Source organism: Papilio xuthus, unplaced genomic scaffold (genome assembly GCF_000836235.2).
Source record: "Papilio xuthus unplaced genomic scaffold, Pxut_1.1 DF826945.1, whole genome shotgun sequence".
NCBI lineage: Eukaryota > Metazoa > Arthropoda > Insecta > Lepidoptera > Papilionidae > Papilio > Papilio xuthus.
This window is the reverse complement of record NW_013531704.1, coordinates 4726830-4752128: the sequence shown is the minus strand read 5'-3', so window position 1 is coordinate 4752128 and position 25299 is coordinate 4726830. Positions and strand designations below refer to the sequence as shown.

General features: G+C 36.0%; 3 protein-coding genes across 5 annotated transcripts in view; 1 reads left to right on the top strand and 2 right to left on the bottom strand.

Moving 5' to 3' along the window:
- The window catches only part of Shab (Shaker cognate b), a 44452-nt gene extending 29201 nt beyond the window's left edge, over positions 1–15251 (top strand). Inside the window, exons 2-13 of one of the 3 annotated variants that reach the window (XM_013316933.1) lie at positions 4362–4607; positions 6069–6296; positions 6657–6963; positions 9369–10215; positions 10932–11050; positions 11626–11712; positions 12001–12078; positions 12927–13077; positions 13575–13972; positions 14251–14323; positions 14533–14672; positions 14849–15251. In XM_013316933.1, the coding sequence (XP_013172387.1) occupies positions 4414–4607; positions 6069–6296; positions 6657–6963; positions 9369–10215; positions 10932–11050; positions 11626–11712; positions 12001–12078; positions 12927–13077; positions 13575–13972; positions 14251–14323; positions 14533–14672; positions 14849–14947 (2721 nt within the window). In that variant the 5' untranslated portion in view covers positions 4362–4413 and the 3' untranslated portion in view covers positions 14948–15251. Of the gene's footprint in view, positions 1–4361; positions 4608–6068; positions 6297–6656; positions 6964–9368; positions 10216–10931; positions 11051–11625; positions 11713–12000; positions 12079–12926; positions 13078–13574; positions 13973–14250; positions 14324–14532; positions 14673–14848 lie in introns of those variants that run through there. The other 2 variants (XM_013316934.1, XM_013316935.1) reach the window with 2 other exon arrangements.
- Positions 15252–15623: 372 nt separating this feature from the next.
- Naa60 (N-alpha-acetyltransferase 60) lies at positions 15624–20967 on the bottom strand. Its single transcript, XM_013317084.1, has 5 exons — positions 20841–20967; positions 20505–20610; positions 20176–20407; positions 19659–19830; positions 15624–19404 (listed from the first exon to the last, which is right to left on the bottom strand). The coding sequence occupies exons 1-5, from the start codon at positions 20855–20857 to the stop codon at positions 19188–19190; spliced, it is 744 nt and encodes a 247-aa protein (XP_013172538.1). The 5' UTR covers positions 20858–20967; the 3' UTR covers positions 15624–19187.
- A 2702-nt stretch (positions 20968–23669) lies between these two features.
- Positions 23670–25299, bottom strand: part of LOC106121075 (transcription factor SOX-9) — a 13606-nt gene continuing 11976 nt past the window's right edge. Inside the window, exon 3 of the mRNA XM_013316567.1 lies at positions 23670–24419. Coding sequence (XP_013172021.1) covers positions 24020–24419 — 400 coding nt within the window. The 3' untranslated portion in view covers positions 23670–24019. The remainder of the gene's footprint in view (positions 24420–25299) is intronic.

The following is a 25299-nucleotide window of genomic DNA, read 5'->3' as shown; positions in this document are numbered from 1 at the left end:
CGAACGGTAAGGCCACGAGACCAAACTAGTATATATGATGACAAACTTAAATTTGATGTTGGTTTTATCTACCTAATATCTGTCATCCGCGTCGAACACTTTTAGTAAATTTTGAAAAATGGTTTGATTTGAAAGTGTCAAATGAATGTAACAGAAGTAGTTTATTTCAAATTGTATCACAAGAATATAGAGATAGAGTTCAATTTTGTCAAATGTACCGATATTTTTGCGCACCTTGACTGCTTCGTTACTTATGACGCTGTGGCTGCTACGATATTTATGAGCATCTTGCATGTACTCATATATTTGACGCTGTGTATGTACCGATGTTTTTGAGCAGGGTGAATGTATCTATTATTTTGAGGACTTTTGTTGTACCGATATAATTGATTACTTTTGATGTACCTATATATTTGCATATCTTGTCTGTGACGATCTATATGACGCTGACTGTACAAGTAAGAAGCCTACGTCTAAAGCTTCATATGAAAATAGATTATTCATGCAGGTACGGATTGAATTAAATGGAGGCGGGCGAGCGCGGCCTGTGCAACCTACATTATCCATTACGTGCTACGAAAGGTCAGAGGTGAGCGTAGCAGATAGCTACAGCGTTCGTAGCGCTACGATGTAACAGCGTTACGAAGGCCAATATACCTTTGATACATAACCTTATGCAACGTTATTGCCACTCTAGATGTAGAGTGAATACAAATTGAATTTTGCTTGTAAAGTATAAGTCTTTTAGGTAAAAATAATTTTTAAATTTAAGATTGGCTTTGCGTGTTTTGTTTAATACAAAAGTAAATTACTACTTTCATGAAAATATCATTGTAATAATGGCACAATTTGCGTTGAATTGTTATGTGGCGTGATGCCAAGGTTCTAATAGGGAGATTTATGAACAAGCTCTATGAAAAATGTCCGTCAACCTATTTGGGCAATTTATTATATTTCGTGATCGTGTTTTGTTTGGCTTGTGTACCTAATTATCAATTATGTATATAGGTACTTATATACATAACTCATCTGACCTATGCAAAGTAAGCATATATATAATAAATGAATGTCTACGATATTACATTACAACAATGTAACTTTACGTCCTGAATCTTTGACCGGTTGACAATTTAGAATTTTTATATGTTTATTTGTTTGATAAAACTCTCTTGGATTAGCATCGAGCTTTAACTTACGCGAAGCTTTTCATCCGGAAAGTGTCCTTTTGTATGGATTAGTCACTACGTGGGGTAACGCCCTCGCTTTCAACCAACAAAGACATGTTTTGTCAACCATACAAGATTTATGGAACCGATTGTGTTTTGTGTCATATACTTTTTGTATTTTTCATGTTCTGTTATATTCAGCAGAGTAAGATATCAGTTTTATTGAATGTCGAAAACATTTTCTTGTAATATTAATATAAAATTCTTAATTTTTTTTTTCAATTTTTTTGCATGAAAAATTTATTAAATACACTATTAGATGTAATTCTCAAATAATTTTCTTTTAAAAAGGTTAGCGGTTTATCCGTGATTTTTATTAATTGTTACAGATTTTCATTGCATGGGTGAAGTAACACTAAGTGATCCATTTATCTCTAATGTACAAAATCCAATCACTTGACCCGATCACAGAACTTTCTCGAAGCCACAAAGTAAGGTCGTTAGCCTGATAGGCTTGACGTAATCTCAATTCTTGTATTTTAACGGCCGCCCCGTTTGTTTTCGTCGTCAAAAAAGGTGAGGTCATTGGGGCCCGCCTTAAACTAGTTTTATCCAATCTTGCTGTCACTCAATTTAATTTGATAATGCAATTCGGTGGTTTGAACTAGGAAAATGCGCTTAACTTTTACTTTGTATACGAATATAGATAAATATTTGATAGGCTGTCTGTAAATACAACTTGTAATATGTATCTTGGCATGATTTTTTTATTGGTATTAACAATATAGTAAGAAACTGGAAATAACTAGAAAACGCTTGTTTGTCGTTGCACTCTTCGTAAGCTATAACTTCTAGTTCATTAGAGTATATTATAAATAAGTTGTATGTAAAGTTCCATCAAATATAGAAGAAAATAAAGCTTAGTGGAGTGAATTAATAAAATGAAAGAGACGCTTAATATGTTTTTGTTTGTGTTGGATAGTGATAATTTAAATCGTTACCGAGGCCGTCAGTGAGCTGTGAGACGGCAAAAGTTTAGGGAACACCTATCGGCTTATTTACAATCGGCGGCGCCTTTTCGCCTGTCCCGTTCACAATTCGAGATCAATACGGAGGCTGGTTGCTGCCTCCCGCACTGCCTATTCACATTGATCGCTCCCTCTCACTCCCTCTTTTACGTAACCGAATAAAAAATATGACATCGAAAGAAAATGTCTCACTTGTTTTTCTTTACTTTTACTTTTGCCAAAAATAAGTGAAAGTGTTACGACGACTATGGCTGAAGTTAGAAAGGTGTTTTGACAACATTTTTATTGCTTCCAAAATGTTCTTACACATTTCTTACACAGCAAGAAATTCAATCAATAAAGAAGACATAGTAATTTTTTTTTACTAATTATAGCGAACGATCTTAGCTTATTGATTGTTAAATGATGGATTGTATAGAACATTATGCAAACAAATAAGTGAAATGATATATTAAAACATTTTTATTTCTTATAAAAAAGATAATTTGCCTGCGTTCAATAGCCAGTTTTTTCACTCGCATGCATCAAATTTTGTTGAAAGAGCCAACCTTTTCTCAATGAAATTTGATGAGATCACATAAGAAAATTAAGCGACATTTACGTTGGTTATTTTTGTTATAACCTACATAATTTCCGCTCATTCGAAATGAAAGTGAACAAGATTTTTTTTCTAGGTTAACGCGCTCACAATTGCCAGTTACGTATTAACGTGTGTTTGTTTATTTTATACAGTAATTATTATATAATATAAGTCATTTTTACAAGTTTATTTATTAATGAGCAGATTTAAACTTTACATTCATTTAATATTAAACCTACAGAAAATAACGTCTCTTTGTTGTATTTCTTAACAAAAAAAAGATGTTCTTCGGTTACATTGAACAGTAAAATATAATTTGCCTGTAAATAAAAAAGCTTTACAATAAATGAAGTAACAAAACACATAATTAAAGTACTTCATCTTCCAAGTTGGCTCCCAGTAAGTAGAACGTTGTCCTTATTCCGGACTTTATATAGGCCGTTACGATATTATATAGGGTTGCCAACTACGAACAAATAGCTTCGACTATTCTATATTAGCTTCGAGCAGACGGATTGGCGCCTAGTAAACACATAGCTACTATTTCGTACGCAAAGGCTTTATGTTAAGTACTAATATTGACTGTTCTTTATGTAAAATTCATGCAAATATAAAACAAACTTGTCTAGATATTTTTTTTAATTTTGGTTGTCAACGTTGCCAGTGTTTTACAGTTCCCTAAATCCTAAACGTGTTTAAGATCGGAGAAAATTTTAAACTTATGTCAACTCTTTTAAATATTTTTAGAATTAATTTTGCGAAGGTCGCTGCAAAAAATGAAATAAATAATGTTAGGAAGAAAATCCGACACTGTGCCGGTGTACTGGCACAACACTAGCCTTACTAAAATACTGACGTCTATGTCCCCCTCACTAATCATTCTGACACTTGACTTTGCAATGTAACGCATTGTTGCATTATTTCTCGAGCCAAAGGATTGCAATTAAGAAATATCCAAAAATAATAAAGGGGGTACTTCGTCGAATCCATATATTGACGAATTTTTGTTTCATTGTTATGAAAAATACTTAAGTTTAAACTTGATTTTATAGTGTAAGTTAGAAGATACAACTTACGTGATTTGATTACCAGGGTATCATAGAGTTAATATAGTTACTAAAATTAGATTAGGGTCGATCTGTCGGCTGGATCGGCGCAGGCAGAGGCATTGCACAGCGCACCATTTGATCGATTTCCGCCGCCGCCCACGCTACACCTCTTCAAACTCTCTGTAAATACAACCTGACTATCGGAATTATCAAATAAACTTTATTAAAATACTTAAGTATACAAGCTTGGTGTAAGGGATTACGGATTTCCGTACCTCAGATATACGAGTATTGTAACACTTTCGATCTACATCTATATCGCAGGAGTACGAATACGATATAGGCAGACAGTTATTTTTTAACTTTATTGAACTGACGCGGTTATTTTTGGTTACAACATTTTAACTTTATGGAATAGAAAACTAAAAGATTGAAAAGAAATTTGTTTTAGCATATTTTGTGTGACATGCAAGTATTTCGAGCATTTCCCGCTGAAACACTGATGGTGAAAGAATTAAGAGATTATCTTTGCTTTCAGGTGCGGCTACATTAGGGGCGGGAGACGGGCGGCGGCGCGATGAGCTAGCGGCATGGCGGGCGAGGGGGCGGGCCGCGGCGCGCGCTGCCACGTGGGCGACTCGCCCCCGCGCGCGCCCGTCGGCTATGCAGCGCCCGCGCACGCACACGATGTCCCGCTCGAGCGCGCCGTGCCGCCGGCAACCGCGCCCGCGCCACCACCGCCGCCCGCGCTCGCAGCCGCCGCGCTGCAGCGGGCGCACTCCAGGTATTGTGTGTTCAAAGTTTATGATTTATGAATAGCGGCTCGCAATTTCGTTAGAGACGCTACGCTACCAATTTTAATATTGTTAGGATTTCTCTATCCAGGATTCTCCTGTTCTTTTATAAATGTTAAAAAGGAAAGGTTGGAATACTTATTATAAATATATTTGAATTTACCACTAAGGTCTGATAAATATATTTGAATCTTCCTATGAAATGTGTAATCTTATATATAAAATTACGTTCCCATACTCCTTCGAAACGGCTTGACCGATTCTCATGAAATTTTGTGAGCATATTCAGTAGGTCTGAGAATCGGCCAACATCTATTATTCAATCCCGCGCGGACAGAGTCGTGGGCGACAGCTAGTTACCTATAAATCTTTGGGTTCCATGAAGCGTTAAATATGTGACGATAATCTATGTAACCACATATTAAATAAATATAACACATAGATGTAACCGACATACCGCGGCTTTTGGAATTACCTATTTGTAATTAATATTGCTCGAAGCGCCACATGCGGTTTGTGTTATCGAATTATTTGAACCCTATTTCAAAATTATTTTGGTGTAACAAATTTCCAACGACTACGTTATTTACATTCCTGTTATTTAAAGTTCATTGTTCTGTGGTCATCTAAACTTATTTTGAGAGTTTATTCATGGTTTATAAATATTGAATAACTTCCTAGCATATTTCTAGATGAATGTTCTTTCGTAACTTTTTAGTTCAAAACTTTAAAATCTAAAGTAAGTTCTGTAGCTGCGAAACAGCTGCTCCAAACGCGGGTTTTATGGGCGAACCGCATTTTCAGATTTAATAAAGGATTTTCTGAATTTTATGCGTTTTCAATGAGGCTATCGGTCTCATGAATTGGAGCACGAACGAAATACGAACGGAAAATCAATTTCATGTAACATCTGTTCCATTTTATAATTTACGGTCAAAATTTTAATAAGAAAAATGTAGGATACGACTCAATGACGAAGCAAAATATATTTTTAATCATACTTCCTTATTAATGCAACAGTAAAATATACTTTTCTTTTTTATTATTAACTTTATTAATTTGATGATGTATTCTTTCGGACAGTGTTCAAAATTTATTTCATCGAGATTCATACTGCCGTCCTGGAAGATACCTTCCAACAAATATCTGTCCATTCAAATGTTCTCATTTATAATATTAGTAAGATTACTAGGTGTAGATGGATGGATGGATGTTTGTTTGAAGGTATCTCTGGAACGGCTAAACAGATCTGGCTGAAAATTGGCATAGATCTAGAATTTAGTCTGGATGAACACGGAGGCTAAGTTTTAAGCTTTTTTTTAATTTTGCCCGGACGGAGTCGCGGGCGACAGCTAGTTAATAATAAGGCAGATGAGCCGAACACTCACTTGTACAAACTTAAAAAATTCTATGTAATCACTGCTACATTTTTAAATATCGAACGTTTTCAGGTCGATGTCGTCACTACCGCCGGAGCCGTTCATGATGCTGCGTGCAAAAGCACTCAGCAAGCGAGTCATCATCAACGTTGGTGGGGTGCGGCACGAGGTGATGTGGAGCACATTGGAGCGGCTGCCGCATACGCGCCTCGGCCGCCTGCGCGACTGTAACACGCACGAGGCCATCATCGAACTATGCAACGATTACTCATTACAAGATAATGAATACTTTTTTGATAGGTTGGTACTACGAACCGTCATACTCACAGCAACGTAGTATTTTATCAGGCCCTGATTCTTATACCTCAATCGTGTAATAAATAATAGTAAGCTACAATTTGAGTCAGATATACAATAACTCTCATTAAATCTTTATTGCACTATTGACTTCTAATTGTTGCTTCTTTTATATTATTTGGTAAAAAAATCTAAAGAAATTTCAACTTATATAAAAACGGCTAAAACCCTCACGTATATTCGTCCGTTGGCGGCACCAACTAGTTACGAGCCTTTTTCCTATCCCTATTCGAGTTTATTATAACGTCTCACGAAAGTTTGAATTTAAAGAAATTTAGTACAATTATCACTTGTTGATTGCAGGCATCCAAAGAGTTTCAGTTCAATACTGAACTTCTATAGGACTGGAAAATTGCATTTAGTTGACGAAATGTGCGTGTTGGCGTTCAGTGACGACCTGGAGTATTGGGGCGTGGATGAACTGTATTTGGAGTCGTGTTGTCAGCATAAGTACCATCAGAGGAAGGAGCACGTCCACGAGGAGATGAGGAAGGAAGCGGAGAGTCTCCGACAACGGGAGGAAGAGGAGTTCGGCCAAGGAACTTGTTCACAGTACCAAAAATGGTTGTGGGATTTACTCGAGAAGCCAACAACGAGTATCGCCGCTAGGGTAAAGTATTTAATAGCATCGAAGTATTTTATAATTTAACGAATTTTATTTATTAATCTTGACATAGCAAAGCTGCCTGGGATTAATTTTTTCATAAGTGAAGGTACAGGATTAAGTTACAGGATGTTTAGGTGATAAGTAGTTAGCAGCTTTTTGTTTATTGTTAGTTAATTCAGAGGACAATACACAAGCATAATTTATTGTCAAGTTCTGAATAAATAAAGCTATCGACTATTGTGAAAATTTGGACACCATATATAAGTAGGTACACTGTACACATCATGTTATTTTTTATAAATTATTATTTACAGATTTTAGCAAAATTTTCACGTTTAATGTAACACCGGTTATATCACAATCTGCTTACTTTATATTTGCACATTTTACCTATATAATGTGCTTTATTTAACACAATATAAAACACGTTACTGTTATAATTATTTCATAATTAATTGAATATCTTCACAAAAACTATTTTTAACTTTCATGAAACATGTTTTGTATAACAATTGTCCTTATTGTATGAACTACAGGATGTTTCTAAAAGAGTTTACTTTTTCGTCAATAATAAATTGTTTGGTACAGATTAAATTTTATTAGATTTATTTATTAAAATATATTGGGTGACAAAATCAAGTAAATTCTATTGGAATCATCAGTTAATCCGTTTACAAGATGTGCAGAAAGCCTGCATGGACACCTTGTATTTAAATGTCGTGTTTGTGGTGCATGAATAACATCTATCTATCTGTCTGTCTGTCTGCATTTACGTTTAATGTTGTCGGATCGTGTCGCTCGTTTCGTAAAGGAATGCAATGTTTTGCTCAATGTTGTGATGGTGATATGATCGCTTTTGTCGAAATATCTCATAGTTTGTAAACAATTATATTTTACGGAACTATTTTCGACAACAGCGGTGCAAGATAAAAATGTAAGTATCAGAATAAATTTGAATTTATTACTTTCATTATTCCTTGATTAGCTTTGATACAATTTTATATATTTTGTATTGATACAAAAATATATTTTAAGCTTATTTATGTGTCGCAATTCAATTTATTACATTCGAAATTTTATGTTTCTTACAAATTATTTTTCAACTACATAATAATTTAGTAAATACATAAATTTAATAAATAAATCAAATAAATATATGTAAATAAATGTGAAACAAAATATTTATAATTTCAATGAGGTAATATTCTTTTTGTAATACATTGTCGTTTCTCAATTACAATTTTACAACCAAATACGAAAATCTGAAATAACGTAGACGATACACGCGTAGCTAAAAGCTAAAGCTGCGTAGCATCGTAGCAACGGTCCACTGATTCATACAATAAAATGTCAAAATTATAAATCTTCATTTAGATTGGTTGTGTTGTAGATTTTCAGTAATTTAGTTTTGAGACAAAATCGTTGTCTTTTTGGGCCGACTATCAAATATATAATTTGATATTAGATGTTAATTTGCTTTTTTTCTGTATCAAGCTTATTGAATTTATTTGTTCTTATTAATTTTGTTACGTTACTAAAGACTGCTGACGCAGATTCTGCGTTAGCGCAGCGATCTATTTGAAATAACTTTTGATGTTCACAGCCGCGACGATGTTCACAAAAGGAGCATATTTAAAACGAAACAAAGCTTAATTGTTGTCGCAAAATAGCAAAATAGGGGATGGGCTTACGCGATGTGACCAGCCGCCGCCGGCGTCGCCAGAGGCCCGCGTGCGGTCCGGCACGGGACGGGCGCGCGCCCTGGACGCCGTCCAATGCGCGCTCCCGCGCCCGCGCCGGCTCCCACAACGGCTGAGCGCCGCCCGCCGGCGTCCCTGTCCCTGCTCCGTCCTGTCCCTTCCTGTCTTGTCCTCTCCCATCTCGTCCATCCCAACAATCCCAATCGCGCTTCGCTTCCTCGTACTCATCCGACTAACCGAGCGACGCGGGAGATGGACGAACACGCGACCTCGTCTCCTGCTCGATTATAACGCGTTTTCGTTCATTCCAATATATTGTACTTTAATATCTTATCTACACCATGACCACACAACACTACTAACAAACACGAATAGATGTTATTTTTACACCCGAAATATTTTATTAATCTTAAGCGTTTTACTACTTAAGACATTGGCTTACAATATACATCGACTTGTAAATACATTGCTACATACATACCTATATACATATTATATAAATTTACTTTACTGTTATTTGTGTCAGCTTTATGTTGTACAATAGCTTTAGGTACTCTGTATAGACACTAACACCACTACTGTACACGTTAACCACATTGTAAGAGAGGCTAGTGCGCGGTGTGACACACCGTGTAGCACGGTGTCGCGCGATGTGCTCGGGTCCGCCGTGGACGCGCCACCCGACGCTCACGCGGTGCATGCTTGCAGGTGATCGCGGTGATATCGATCCTCTTCATCGTCCTGTCCACCATAGGGTTAACCCTGAACACGATACCCCAGATGCAAGTGTACGACGAGAAGGGCGCGCCCATGGACAACCCGCAGCTGGCCATGGTTGAGGCCGTGTGCATCACGTGGTTCACACTTGAGTACGTGTTGCGGTTCAGTGCCTCGCCGGATAAGTGGAAATTCTTCAAGGGAGGACTTAACGTGATAGATTTACTCGCCATATTACCCTACTTCGTCTCTCTTTTCCTTCTTGAAACGAATAAAAACGCGACGGACCAGTTCCAAGACGTGCGTCGGGTTGTGCAAATCTTCCGCATAATGCGGATTCTCCGCATCCTTAAGCTGGCCCGGCACTCCACCGGGCTGCAGTCGCTCGGCTTCACGCTCAGGAACTCTTACAAAGAGCTCGGGCTGCTCATGTTGTTCCTTGCGATGGGAGTACTTATATTTTCGTCGCTGGCGTACTTCGCCGAGAAGGAGGAACCGGGGACTAAATTCATTTCCATTCCGGAAACGTTCTGGTGGGCCGGCATCACCATGACCACAGTCGGATACGGTGACATTTACCCCACGACCCCGTTGGGCAAGGTCATCGGCTCAGTTTGCTGTATCTGCGGCGTGTTGGTAATTGCGTTACCCATCCCCATTATCGTCAACAATTTCGCCGAGTTTTACAAGAACCAGATGCGACGCGAGAAGGCGCTGAAACGGCGCGAGGCTCTCGAGCGCGCCAAGCGCGAGGGCTCCATCGTCTCCTTCCACCACATTAACTTGCGGGACGCTTTCGCCAAGAGCATGGACCTCATCGACGTCATCGTGGATACAGGTCAGTAGCCTCCGAGGCACGTTCGCCGCCGCTTTTTCATGTCCTTCGCTCGTGAACGTCTTACGATCTCTTTCACTTTGCACGCATGCCTGTTTCTGTGTTATGCTCATCTTGCGTGTGTGTTATGGAATGCCGTGAATGTCGATGTGTGCACGTCGCATAGTAGAGCTCCCCGGACTCGCAGGCATATTCAGATTCAAAGAGTTCACGTTACATCGCAGCTACAGCTATCTTCGCTCGTTCGTTGCAAAGAGGTGCACTCAGAGTGTTTTATTCCTTGTCTTCAGGTGACAAGTGCGTCCTCATTGAGGCGAGAGACGACGCCAGATGAGCCACCTCCTCCTCTCGCACGGTCGTCCACTCGGCCCCCTTAATATAATTTCCGTAGCTCGGGGTCGGGTTAGCGTCGCGCGTAGCTTGCGATGTGCGACGAAGACACTCGTATAAGGTCGATCACATTGTCAGCGTAAGGCTAACGCTTCTAGAACTAACATTGACTTCCGTGGACCGCCCGTTGTGTGTGCCGGAGGACGCTGGATATCTTAGACTGTTCGTGTTGAATGTGTTATGTGTAGTTCGCGCCGCTGTTTACTCTCATTTTTTTCTAATTTTTAATTATTCGTCTGACGCAATTTCACCGTTACTGTTACGTGTGTGAAGTTCACGAGGGATCCGTGAGGGGAGAGTTGGCTACTTACGATGGTGTGTGTGTCCAGGACACAACCTGTCGCAGGCGGACGCCACTAGCCTGGAGGGCGAGGCGCCAGCTACCACGGGCTGTTACCGGCAATACGAGCACGCCATCGGCAAGCCGCCGCCGCCCGATGGTCGCCAGGTGAGGCCCGCCGCCGCGCCCCGCGCCGCTCCGGGTGCGTCCAATCATTCTACTCGTACCTATATATCTACACATGTTTATTAGCCAAAGCTTCAGTTTTATTTTATGCAAAATTACGTTATAAATTAAACTCATGAATTTCCAAGTTTTACCACAAGGATCAAGGTACGTTTTTAATGGGGCATATTTAATTTAAATTATTGAATCGTTAGATATTAGCACGTAAGCCTATGGTTGATTAATTGATATTAGATTTTTATGCCGTTATAGTAATGAAAAACTTTAATGTTTTAGCTACTGCTGCGGTAAGTTATTTCTGCTACAGCCTTTCTTAATTTATAAAAAAAATATAGCTTTAAAAATTGATACTTCCTTTTGTGTTCTAAGAAATGGTTACGGATCCGGACGTTTTTATTGAGGGTAGTTCTTAATTATGTTAAGATAGTCTTTTTCCAAATTAACAAGACACCAATGACCCGCTTTTCTTAGTATACCAGTATTGCACTCGGTGTAAATATTGGACGCACCCTTTGGCAGTGGATCAGCGGTAGAGTTACTGACACGATAGGACGCAGTTTCAGAGCAGCCCTAATAAGGAGCGCCGGTATTCGACAGAGGGCGCTGTCTCACCGGAGAAACGATTGCTCATTGAGCCCACACCAGTAAGCCTCGCATCGTTACACTTTTAGCTAATAGTAACGCTTTCTATTCTATCTAGATGTAACGACGTTGTATCATTGTTTAGTTCGCAAATCGCTTTTATTATAAAATCATTACCGATTTTTCATGTGAAGCTATGAGTCTACTCTAGTTATTTTCACCTATTGTATTGCCTTAACGTTTAAATAATATTTTTTATTGATTAAAAAAAATCGGTAAAGATTTTGGTCGTTGACTAACAGTTTTAGGAGCTGTATGATTAGTGTAACCCCATATTTTCTCTTTTCTAGGAAAAGAAAATTGCTGACAAACAACTTGACTTGGATCAGCTGCCTTCTGAGTTTGAATGTTGTTTTTGCACGTTCAAGGTACTAAACACTAACACATAGATAATGTTAATCTATAACTTTGCGTGCTATTCAAACAATTTCATTCCTTTTGAAATCAACATACGTTTCATCAGACAGAGTACATATTTCATCTAGTAAAACCTTAAATCCGCGAAAATATTAAAAAGGTATTGTAATTGAACATTGAATAGAACACCTACCATTATTGAAAAATTATAAACTCAAGGCACGATTTTCTAACCGTTGGTTTTGAGAACGAAATTTCTGTATAAAACATATCGTTATCCTTGTCATTATCGGTTTATTTGGTTTTAGAAAACTACGACAAATTGTCTATCTTATGTCTACAACGTAATTAAGTCATACTTGTGTAATTCATTGTTATTCGGTGTGTCTTCATTTGTTTTATTGTATTGTTCATTTTCTTTATCATTTCAATAATACGATTTTAAAATGTCAATATTAATTCGCTTATTGTCTAGGTAAGTTTTAAGATCTTTTATCTGTCTTCTTAAGAATTATATTATTTAAAGAAAAGATATATAAAAATGGATGAACTGAATTAATTAATGTCAGCATGAGTAGATAATTAACTAAAACGTTGCACTCATAATTTTAAAGCTTTTACTAACATTTACTCTATGTCCCGATCAATTCATCGCGTATTATTATTGCCACTTTCAATCAGTCACTTCATTCAACAAAAATTAAAATAATAAAAGAAGAAGAAGAAGAAGAATATCAAATACTTATAAATAAAACAAGTTCAAAAATATATAATGGGAAGAGAAAAATAAAGAGCAACTATTCATTATAGGGATATTATGACACTTGACGTTTCAGCGTAATCTTTATATTGTTTCCAGGGCTACAAAGAGTTCATCGACGCGGAGCAGCTGATGCCGATGTCGACGTCCGACCTGCGCCAGCCAGTGTGCGTGGAGCTGGCCTGTCTGCAGCGGCACCCAGCGCCGCGCGCCCTGCCTGAGGCCACACCCAACAGCCTCGACAGCCCCGGTAAGTTCCTTGCCAAAGCCCGCAACTAGCGCCCTCTAACCACCGCCCGCTGCCTGCCTCTCAAACAAACAGCGATAGTATTCAAAATGTAGATATGCAAATCTCATACATTCCAATAATGGGCTGTTAAAAAGCTTTCTTCAAAGCACAATGTTCATTGATAGGAAATGACACAGCGCAGTGATTTGATAGAGAGGCACAAATCCACCAACTAATCGTAAATAGTTTCTGTTCCAACCTTTTATAATATCTGTATAAAACACGTTTATCACTTATTACACTTTTCTCCACAGTGTGATTGCAAAACATATTTTATATTAAAACCTTTTGGTACCTTTCCACTTGTCATGTTTGTATATTTTAACCACACGTATTTTTTCACTGTACCGTTCAGTAGTTTAGCACTTCATTTATTATTGTGTTGTTTGTTGAGCTGCGGAGACCACTGTGCGGAGGGTCTTGCGCGGCTCCATGTGCGTATTTGTCTTACATTGCAGATACATTTGCATCATGCCTTACGCACCCTTTTCCTTCAGAAGGCGACATCGCCTGCGAGAACGACTCCTCAAACTTGTATGTGAATCCGCTGGACGGCAGCGGCGGCGGCGGCGCGGGGGGGAGCGCCGAGGGGGGGTCGGTGGAGTTTAACGGAGTGCGCAAAAGCGCGTCTGGAGACGGAAGCGTGTTGTGTGCGAAAGGTTCGCAGGGCGAGGGGTCGCCGCGAGGGTCCGGCGGCAGCTTGGCGGGTGTGGGGGGCCCAGTCGCCCCCCGGCCTCTAGACGCGTCGCGCATCAGCTTGCCGCAGCCGCTAGAAGCGCGCGAGGAGGCGCCACCTGTCGGACTGCCCGGCCCGGACGACTCCAAGCCCAAACACAGAAAAGCGCGCTTCCAGCAGGTAAATCCCTGGGAAGCTGACAAACATCTAATGAAGATGAAGACGACCAGTAGTTGGATAATAAAATTCTCAAACGGATCCAAGTCTGCGGTGTGAATAAAAGAATGATTTTGTTTGAAAAGTTGATTGGAGTCCATCCATTAAATTGCACGTATCACAAACGAAATATCTATATGTCTCAAAGCATGTATTCCTGTCTCCGGTCCTGCTAACTACAAGTGTATCTTTAACTTGATATTGACTGTAACGGATATGTATTTATTTATGTTTGCTTACAGGAATGGTCGGAGGAGGAGAGGAAACCGCCTAGGGGCATAGCAACGAGGATCATCAATCATCATATCCTGTTTGGTAAAAGATAACATCATATTTTTTAAACAAAATGACTACTATAGGTTCTGCCATTGTTAACTACAAAGACGCCAAGAGGGGAATATTGAAAAAAAAATGCGATTTATAAAAGATGCGACTATGGTACATTATTGCTAATTTACTCCAATATTATATAAGGTAAAGGCATCAAGAAAAATATATTTTTACTACACATACTTATTATACAGGTAAGAACGGCAACAAGCGCGGTAGTGGCGGGTGGCCGCTGGAGAGCGACTCACGCTCGCGTTCCATACTCAAGAACAAGGAGTCGCGCGGCACAGACAGCGAGCTGCTGTTACAAGAGACTACTTCGCTCGGTGCTAATGTACGCCCAATTCACTAAACATAAAAAAGACCAGTATGCCGAGTTCATAATTGGACAGAGACATGTGTTCTAAACACGTTCAGTGAGCTATTGAACGTATTTATTTCACTCCTAATTTTTTTATTTAATGGAGTAGCTAATGCTTAAGTTTACATTTCTTATATTCGTATTTTCAGGGCGATTCGGGTAGCGAATCGTCACCGATTCGGTTAAAAGACTTCAAGAATCAAAACCACAAGACTGGCGCGACAGAGAGAAGTAACCTGGTGACATAGATTGGTGCGCCTGACGCGACCTCTACCGACTCCCACGTCCCAACTAGTCTCATCTCCCGCCGGAAGAGCCATCCCTTCCACTTGGATACATTAGATTAAACATGTTATAAACTAAACACGTATAACAATTAGTGCGCAATAATAAAAACAAAACGATTAATAATAATTTTACATATCATTGGGCGATTGTGACTGCTTGTTGATATAGACGATTTTCATTTTGTAGAGTTATATATTATTATATATTGTAAAAAAAATATTACTTAATGTAATAATCGTTCATTCCAATCGAAAAGTTAAAAGTAAATATTTGTTAAGTTTTTTTACGTGCAATTATTAATTGCTAATTCTAATTTAAGCGACGTAGTCTGTACAGCATAGTTGATGAAAAGAAAAAGCAATTATTAAAATTAAAGAATTTCTGAAATTGTTCGCTGTTCTTTTTTAATTTATTCCCTAGACTAATTTAAATTATTTTTAAGCTAATAAACTTCGATAATAAAGAAAAGATACTGACTGATATAAACTCATGAGTAAGGTAAGTAAGGTACAGCACTTTATACACGAGGCAACGTAAATCCTCGCCAGTTGCATCCAAGGATGCAATATTATTTTCGACGATTTACGTCATCTCTATACGAAAGGCTTAAATATTTTAGAAATAAAAGGCAACACAAAAATTGTCAACAATGATATTTATTTGGAAGCTTATGCTTTTCCGTAATACTAAATGTTTAAATATATCATAAATAAATATAAAATACGTTCAAAAAAGATTAGGAACGTGCAGCTATAAAACATTGATGTGATGTTAACAATGGCTACATTTGTCTTCGCGTGAACTTTCTGAATTTCGACCAAAGGATTTTGGTAATTTGACAAACATTTCTGTTTTACAAAATATCACAATATTAAAAATAAAAAATGGTCCGTAAAATAATACTAATCGTTATCATACGTCTAAATAAATAATAATTTAGTTAATACTTTAATAAAAATCAAAATATGAAAGTATTTAATTGAAAGCTTTGGTTTACAGTAAGTCAAAATTAATTATAACTTCGTTTATGTACAAATGTTATTTCTGTTAAACAAAAAACAACCTAAAATATATAACTGTTGGTTTATATACAGTTTATGTCGACTTATATCCTCACGTAATAAGGTCCGTTTTGACAACTACACTAGAAAGCTCGACTAAATTGAAAAAATATCCAAACGGGTAGAAAAACAATAGGTGGCGCCAACGTCAACAGTTGGCCATAGCCAAATCTTTGACAGATGACAATCTGTCAAAGATTTTTTATGTCACTTTAGCAATAAAAAAATACAAATGAATTCCTTATTAACTGCAAACAATTTGAAAATACTCCGAAGCCGATATGCATCTACAAATGGAAAAAACGTTTTTTGCTATATAATCTATGAATTATTTAAAAAAAAAACTCCTCATTTAATTGTTCGAGTAAAATTTGACAGATGTCGTTGTTATGACTACACACCACAGAGTACTTTGTATATAAAATTATTTTTTATCTGTAATATATTTAGTGCTACTGCACTCTTGATCATGCTGATATCTATAGTTAACAAAAGGCACTCATTCTCTCAATTGTAAAATTAACAATATAATAGGACAAACTCATCTGGCCCGGTAAGAGGCGGTTAGATCTGTCAGAAAATATGTAAAATCTACCTAGGCATAGAAAATAATGGACAATATTAGACATGACAAAACAAAGTACAACATGGATTTTGTGACAAGTTTTTGACATGGAGGGAGCTTATAAGCTACTGAAATTTAGTTTGACCAGATTAGTCTGTCCGTTTATAAAACACACTGGTACAATATGACATATATTAGAATGCCGCTGTTAAAACGGACCTTGACGGTTCAAATGATGCAGTTTAATTCAGACTATATTAAAAAGAAAATTTCACTTATCATTATCAATTACATAACTGTTTAATATTTACCATATATTTGAACACACAGGCTCCTTACTTTAAATTTCTTGGCATAAACCCATGGCACACTATAAATTTACATTCTGCAATTCCCCTTCTGTATATTATTGTAAACAGTACCTAAATTGTAAAAGTACACAAATTTACGTGCCAATTATCATAAATTATTGGATTAATACTATATTTCTTATTTGATATACATTATATGACAGTATTTGGTGTATAATGCCTGTTATCGGCCATTTATTCTGTAAGTTTATATTGGAAGTACGAGGTGAAACTAAGCCGTAGCACAAAACGTAAAGGTGTTAAGAATTTATCAATTTTAAGTTAAAATAAACGATAATTCATCTTAAACGATAACCGTAAGATTACACTGACAAAAGATTAATTTAACATACTGTCTTCTTTGTAAAAAAACTGAAATAAAAATATGTTTTTATGGATATTTTAGCAGTGAAAACCTACGGCTATGAAGCATATAAACTGAAAAGCAAGTTATATTGAACAGTATTGTTAACTTTACTGCTAAGATGTATCTTAAATCTGAATACAAAGAAACAATAATTAGTTTAATAAAAAAATTTAAGATACATAAGTCATTTACATAAAGAAACATATAAGAGTATTGAAAAAAAACCGAATGTAGTAAACACTGGCCTAGTTTAATTGTGTAAGTACAGTGGGGTTGGCAGACGGTATACATCTATAGCGAAAATCGTTTGTACGTCTTGTATGTCTTAAAACGATATATGTTAAAAACATATATTCCACACAAAGACAGAGGTATGCAGGTTTAGTTGATTTATATTAAAACATCGATAGCACCGTATATCGTTTTTTTGTATGAAGGCACTTTTTTGTAAGTGGTGTAGTGCCAACGGTGCCCACTGTACTTCATAAGAAAGAGGACTGAAACTGTTATTTACGTTTTTAATTAATTATACTTGTTGCTTGTGTTATGGACGATGTTAATGGCAGTGTATATTCAAAATATCCTCCTAATATGTTTAAAAACTGTTGATTTATGCAAATTTAATGTTATAAAATTTAAAAAAATTACTAAATGTGACCTCGCACATCAAGTGTGTTTACCATTTAAATTGACAAATATGTTAAAAATTATGCAAATTTTTATAATAACAATTAATTAAAAAAAATCAAATTAAAAAAAAATCAAGCATTATTGCATAAATAGCTTGCAATGTAATTGTATTATATTATATTTAAATTAATTATAATATTAACAATGTCCATTTACCGGTTGACCTTAATCTTCTAAAATAAAAGAAAAAAATTTGTGTCCCCGTACGCAATACTAAATCACTGGACTGATTTTAAAAATATGTTTTGACAACGCCACAGACTAAAAAAAATCTACAATTTTTTTTCTATTTTAATCACATTTGCTTGCATTATGACATTTATAGAATAAAATATTTAAATTTTTGTCATAAATTTAACATTGGCCATGCAAGCGAAAATGGATCATACATTTCATACATTTATAAGGCATGGTAAAGGTATTTTTAAAACGGTTGCATTATAATTATTTGGTCTTCGTAACAAAATAATCTCAAAATGTTTTATAAGCAAACCCATATTATTTCAATAGACTCATGGGACTAGAACAATATGAATTATCATACGTCACTAGTAAATTTTTAGTCGAACCTGGATAAGCAAGAATTTAAGAGGCAGAAATATTTTTCTCGCTTATAGAGGTTTCTCTCTTATCCAAATTTCTCGCTTATAGAGGTCGGGATACTGGACAATGATTCTCGCTTATTCAGGTTCGTCTGTATATATATTTTATGTATACTAAATGCACTAAAAACATGTATTATATATGTGTATACAAGTGTTAATTTTAACTGCTTTTCATATTGTGTCCGTAAATGACACAAGAATCATTAAAACAAATAACTGTCTTACAATTATAGTGTACACTGTTGTATATATTTCTTTTAACTGAACAATACCATCAATACTTTTAATATTTTTAAATGATTAACAAATATTTGAAATAAAAATATTTTAATGAAATGGTACCGGAAACTTGGTAAATAAAAAAGGGAAATCCATTTGCCATATGTTTTAGATTGCCAAATTAATCATAAAATTTGAAATTGGACAATATAAATTTATCAAACATACAAATTATAGTGTTAGGGAATGACCAAGTTCTTTCCAAATATTCTTACGAGTAGACTTAGACTAATATTAGCATGTTAGTGTATTAGAGTATATAATTCACGGAGTATTAAATTGACTATCTGTGCCATGCTATGGTAAGAGCTGTTCGGAGCTTACCCCAAATCCAGGGGTAAAGTCCACCTCCGCTCCACGCTGCTCGAGCTACATATTTGACATAGTCATATATCCCCCAAGGAGCATGACCTCCATTCACGTAATATACATAGGTAAACCCATCCTTACAACGTCCCTTTATTGAATAGTAGTAAGGCAAAAATGAATGTAATCGAAATCTGTAAATACATGTACAAAATTACAATCTTACTAAAATTATAAATGCGTATGTTTAGATGGATTTATGTTTGTTTGATCTCCAAAACGGCTGACAGGATCTCAATGAAATTTGCCATACATATAAAGCATAGTCTGGAACAACGCATATGCTACTAATAATTTTTTTTTTTAATTCCTCGCGGACGGTGTCGCGGGCGACAGATAGTGTAAAATAATAAAAAATTAATTTCGAAGAAAAAAGGGCAAAACATACCTTCTCTTTTCGTAAAAATGTATAGCCTCATTGTTTGTGGTGAGCACATGAAGGAATATAGCCTTTACTCTATGCTCATGAGGAAGTTGAACAACAGGTCCTGCTAAGTGCTTGATCAACACATCTAAAAGCATTGTCGCTACACCGGACCGTCTGTATGATCGGACTACACCTGGAATGTCAATTCACATAAAATTAACTTCTGACAACTTTAGACAGCAAATACAAGTTTGTATTTTATAATAAAAACAAAACATGTACAGCTAAGACACTAAACTTATCAATCTTATATAGATGGATGTTTGTTAAAAGGTATCACCGGAATGCTTGGATGGAACGCATGGAACACATGGATCTTGGTGAAATTTGGCATAGATGTAGAACACAGTCTAGAAGAACATATAGGCTACTAATTAAGTTTATTTTCAATCCTGCATGGACAGAGTGACAGTCGACAGGTACTTTATAATTAAGAAATTACCAGAGTTTTTATAAGTTTTATAAAATGTTATCTTACCTAATGACAAAATATAAGCTACAAGTGTGTCTTTTGATGCAAACCATCTTGACAGTATTCCTCTGTCCTCTGCATTTAATTTTAAATATGGTTTGATCTCAGCTACAATGAGTCCTATAATTTGGCTCTTGTATACTGCAGCTAGTGCAAAGAATCTTTCAGATGATGTTATATCTTCATACCATGATTGTGGGTATTCTATTGGAAACCAATCTCTGCATAGTGCTCTTACCTGAAATAAATAACGAAACAAGTCAATAAATAGTTGTATTTGAGAATCAATGATCCAAAAAATTAAGAGTTTTTGACATTTATGCTTCAATACTTACTTCTTCTAAATCATCAGGGCAAAGGAAACGTAATTGGACATCATTTAATGAACATTTATCTTCTTTTGACTTCTCAATTATCACTTGGAAGCCTTCAGAGAGGTACCTGTAAAAGTCATACATCTTATGTGTTATTTAAAGAAATTATGTTGTTTTTCTTATTGAAATAGAAATTTCTTCAATGATTTTTGTAGTTGTAACTCAATTTGCCTGCTACGACTTACTATTGTAAATTAAACAATTGTGTTCAATTATTACTTAAAGGAAGACAATAATCATACAAACACTGTCCAAGTACTTGCTCTTAATTGAATCTCAATAACACGCAGTACTTACCAGCTGAAGCCAGCCATTCGGTAAATTTGCCATTAATACTAAAATTTAACCACACCTCATGTATAACTTGTTAAAATCATTTCCAAGAAATAAATTTTAAGATTTTAATCACTTGAAATTGAGTGTCAAATTGATTAATTTGACAGCTGCTATTTGTTTTTTTATCCACTTTCAAAGTTAGAGGTTTTTGTCGTTCAGCCAAGAAAGTTGCGTCACTTAAAGCTTACTTTTGTAAATCTTATAAGAATGTATTTACTATTGAATTAATTTTAAAACAAGATAAATTTTACCTTATGCTTTTTGTTCACTGCAATAATTAAAATATATTTAATTTGACGATACTTAAGCTAAAAAGTATGGACTTATTTTCCAGATCAACATCATTTATTATTTCAGTTACACCAGCTCATAGTTTTAAATTACTTTTTAAAAACTACTGTTGAAACACATTTATTATTTTTAGGCCGATTTTGGAATGGATCTTTGTTTGTGCTATAAAACATTAATCAACATAACTATGTGGAATTTTTCATTTATATAAGACTTTATCTTAGAAATAAATCTATACAAGATTATAATAAAATATAATGAGATAAAAATATTTATTTGTAAGACATAGATAGATTAATCAAATGTTATAAGCGAACTTTGATTCCATATAAGTCATACGTTATTAATTACTGGACGATACAGATGTATTGTGCACATGTCGGCACTCGGCGGCGCACGATTGTTTGGATTTGATTTCCCCACGATGTTCTCCAGACGCCGTGGTGTCGGCTTACAGGCGCTGCTGGCTCAGCGCGACCAACGAAGGGATTTCACACGGCACAGGGCCCACCACTTGAACAACTTTCTTTTTGTCCATTCAATACATAGACTTTCCTCTGGGCATTTTGTACAAATTCAGATAGTCTATTTTGTTCTTTAGTAAAAGCTGCTTTAATTTTGAATAAAGCAAATGCAAGTGCTAAATTGTTACATATACGAATAGATTGCTACTATAATATTGTTATTAAAATTGAATCTACTTGTAAGATTTAAAAAAAACACAGGAAAAGGATGGGATGGGAAAGTTAATTTAACAGGAGAGGGGACGCAGTAAAGTGGAATATTCTATTTCTGTTCGTCTCCTTCCAGTCCATTAAAGGTAGGAAAATCATTTGTCACCTTGTAGACTTGTTGCAAATATCTATGGCCAACAGAAACTGCAGTATTTTAGGGAAGTTAGATGAACGTTTGCTCTTTTTAAAACGATTCTGAACATATACCAAATATCTGATATTTTTAATGGATTTTTGAACAAATTGTAGCATATTAGAGCGTAAAATTGGGCATGGCAACCTCCGCCTCAGTAATTAATATCTCATGTGTTTGTCTACAAAAAGTCTGATGGTTAAGCGATATCTTCCGTCTGCTGTCGGCACAGACACCCAGACACGAGCACATGGACACACAGACAAGCACATGTAGCTTGTGAGTAACCCGAGCCGCCGCCGCACGCGCCTCGCGCTTCATTTGCACTCAATCTTAATATCCCACATCACTATGCACCATTACAAATTCATAACAGCATCGTTTCAATATTGTAGTTTTTGTTATCTCTGATAATTACTAAAATATCTGCATTTAAAGATTTATTGTCAATTGTTTTTTTGATAGTTGAATTTTTTTGCGGCGTGTTTCTATGAACTTTATTAATATTTTGGTTAATTTATTTTAGTACGATATAAAAAATAATTGAAAGTAACATGTTCTAAGTTTAAAGAGGATTTAAAACATGACAATATGAAGTAGGTATCATCATTTAATAATACTAGACTTTCGACCTCTAATAACGCTATCTCAATCCACCGTGAACTTAGAGCAAACTTTATAAATCAGCTTCATTGATCGATATTATCTTAAAAGCGCATAATCATAAGTCGGTATATGGCCTCATTAGCATCGGTCGCGAAAAATGTGAGAGTGATAAGATATATAAACAAGGGTAGGCTTTGTGCTCCGGGGGCCGGAAACCGCGGGCGAGCGCCCTATCATCCCGGCCACGACGTGCCTACATGTATTTCGAAGAACCGCACAAATTACAGACAAAGATTAAGTTTAACAAACATGATATTATTTAAATGATACTAATTTCAATATTGACGTCAACTTCGATAGTTGCCACATAGATTTAGATCTTTCGTAATCAAAAGAAACTGTATTTTGCTAAAACTTTCTTCACTCAAGAATGTAAAGAACACAATGATAAAGCATTTTTATGAGAGTAAATACTAAAATATACTGTTTTAACAAATATTGCAACACACCTAATATAAAATGTTAAACCAAACCAAATATTCAATGTAGTACCCACTTTAATATACCATTTTCCTAATAAATTTATTCTTAAATAAAAGGAAATTATGAAGTAAAATATATTTTTATTCGAAATGTTTTAATTAAAAAAATAACATTAACATTATATTTATAAGACTAATTAATCACAATAATAACTTAAACATATTTATATGTAAATCTTTAATTTACTTAATGTAACTGTTGCGTATTATTTAAGCTTTGGAAAAATGAGGATTGTTTTTATAACCTAACTTTTTTTTCTTAACCATGTAATTAACAGTCTAAGTATTTTTCTTTAATTGCTAACACCCTCAAGAATAATAACATAATTACGAGTAATAAAGATCTTAAATCATTTCGAATAACGATTTTTTTTAATTTGTTTCATAATTCTATTTTTTAATTAAAGTATCCACCATATTGATTTCTTTAAATATTACGTTTGTACGTATACTTACATACGCTCCTATTTTGCATGTGTTTACATTACTTTGATTAAACGCACGTGCGCGTTAATCGTTCTGCTTTACTATCAAATAAAACATATATAAATATATATTTACAAACTTAACCTAACAGCAGTCGTAGTTATCAATTATTCATGTTTTTATTTAAACTGATACCTACTACCACACTAAAGTTAACGAGATATAGACAGACCAAGTTATCTGCAAAGAGAGTGTTGTCGCCACCTTCGAGAATAGCTGCAGCTGATTGGTAAATTCTATTGTAATTCCAATTTTCACCACTGTTACTGATTAGGTCAGATTAAATCTAGTGTTTGTGACATTTGGAAATTGGAAAAGTTTTAGTTTTTTTTTAATTTGGAGATACTTTTAAGGGCGAGCATAGTGCTGCCAGTCCGTACAAGGAGGATGCAAATGTGAAGGGACCGGAGTGAAGACAGCGGAGGCGTGATATGGCAACCCATGGGAAGGGTAGTGTGGTTGCATTTCGTGGTAATCTGGTATCGTGGTCGGTTTCAAGTATTGGTCTAGCTCAGCGCCATCTGGCGGTCCGTCGGGCAGCAATGGTCCGTCGACGTCTATCCGTGAGAAGTCTATTTGTTCTCTTTCCGGGGAAGGTTCTCGCTTGAGCCTCGCAGCCGACGAGGTGGTAGGCGGCGGCTTACGGCGCCTAGGCTGGTATTTATAGTCCGGGTACTCCTTTTTGTGCTGAGTCCGTAGCTTCTCTGCTTCTTTAACGAACGGTAGTTTTTGTTCTTCGCTTAAACTTCTGTGGAATAAGGAATAAAATTGAGATAGATAAGTAAAACATTTATATAGATTATTATAAATCTCGGTCTAGTGGTGTTTTTTATTTGGAAATGCATGTATGCAGGGCCGAGTATTAGCTAAGTGGCAGTCGAGTGCAACTCACGCAACATTAGCGGCGTGAGGAGACAGCGTCTGGATATAGTCGCGACCGACACTATCAAATGCTACTCGATCACTTGGAACTATTCTTTTATTTTACAAAATGTTACCAGTCTCAATATCTACGGAATTGCAAAAGGGAAAGGGGATGTGATTTATGTTCCGATAATTTGCCTCACAATGCGAAACACAAATAGAGACTAAATAAAAATGTACATATAAACATTGCAAAAAAGACATCAAATGAAAACTCCTTTAGCGGTTATAATCGCGGTTTGACGATCTTTTTTCCTCAATTGTTCTTGAATGACTTGGAACAATATTGCAGGTCGTATTGAAACTTTTGAGTCACAACAGTGTGACCAACGGCCGGCCCGCGACGTGTTAGTGGCGGGCCCCGCGGGTGGCCGCGGCCTTTACGACGCTCTAGTTACTAATCATTGCCAGAAACTCCTAACTATCATTGCATTCGATGAATGCTTGTGCCTAATAATCTTCTCATTTACGATCCGTACTTTGTAAGATATATTATCTTAATACATTTGAATAAACGAAGGATCATTTTACTCGTATAGCTACAATTTATCTACTGGAAGCTTTTTAATTTAAGGATTTATTAAAAGTTTAAAACAGTTTTACTTGTCTCACTAAAAAGTAGTTATAGAGAACGTTTTAAAAGAATTGAATTTTTCTTTAAGGCTAGACTAAACTTTCAAACAATACGTGCTTACTAGTCGAAC

Excerpts from the sequence above, each read along its gene's own strand:
- Naa60 (XM_013317084.1), bottom strand. Across the intron at positions 20,408-20,504 it reads GCCCTGATGATTTAGAAGAA|GTAAGAGCACTATGCAGAGA; the intron begins GTAAGTATTGAA and ends TATTTATTTCAG. Across the intron at positions 19,831-20,175 it reads AGCTTATATTTTGTCATTAG|GTGTAGTCCGATCATACAGA; the intron begins GTAAGATAACAT and ends TTGACATTCCAG.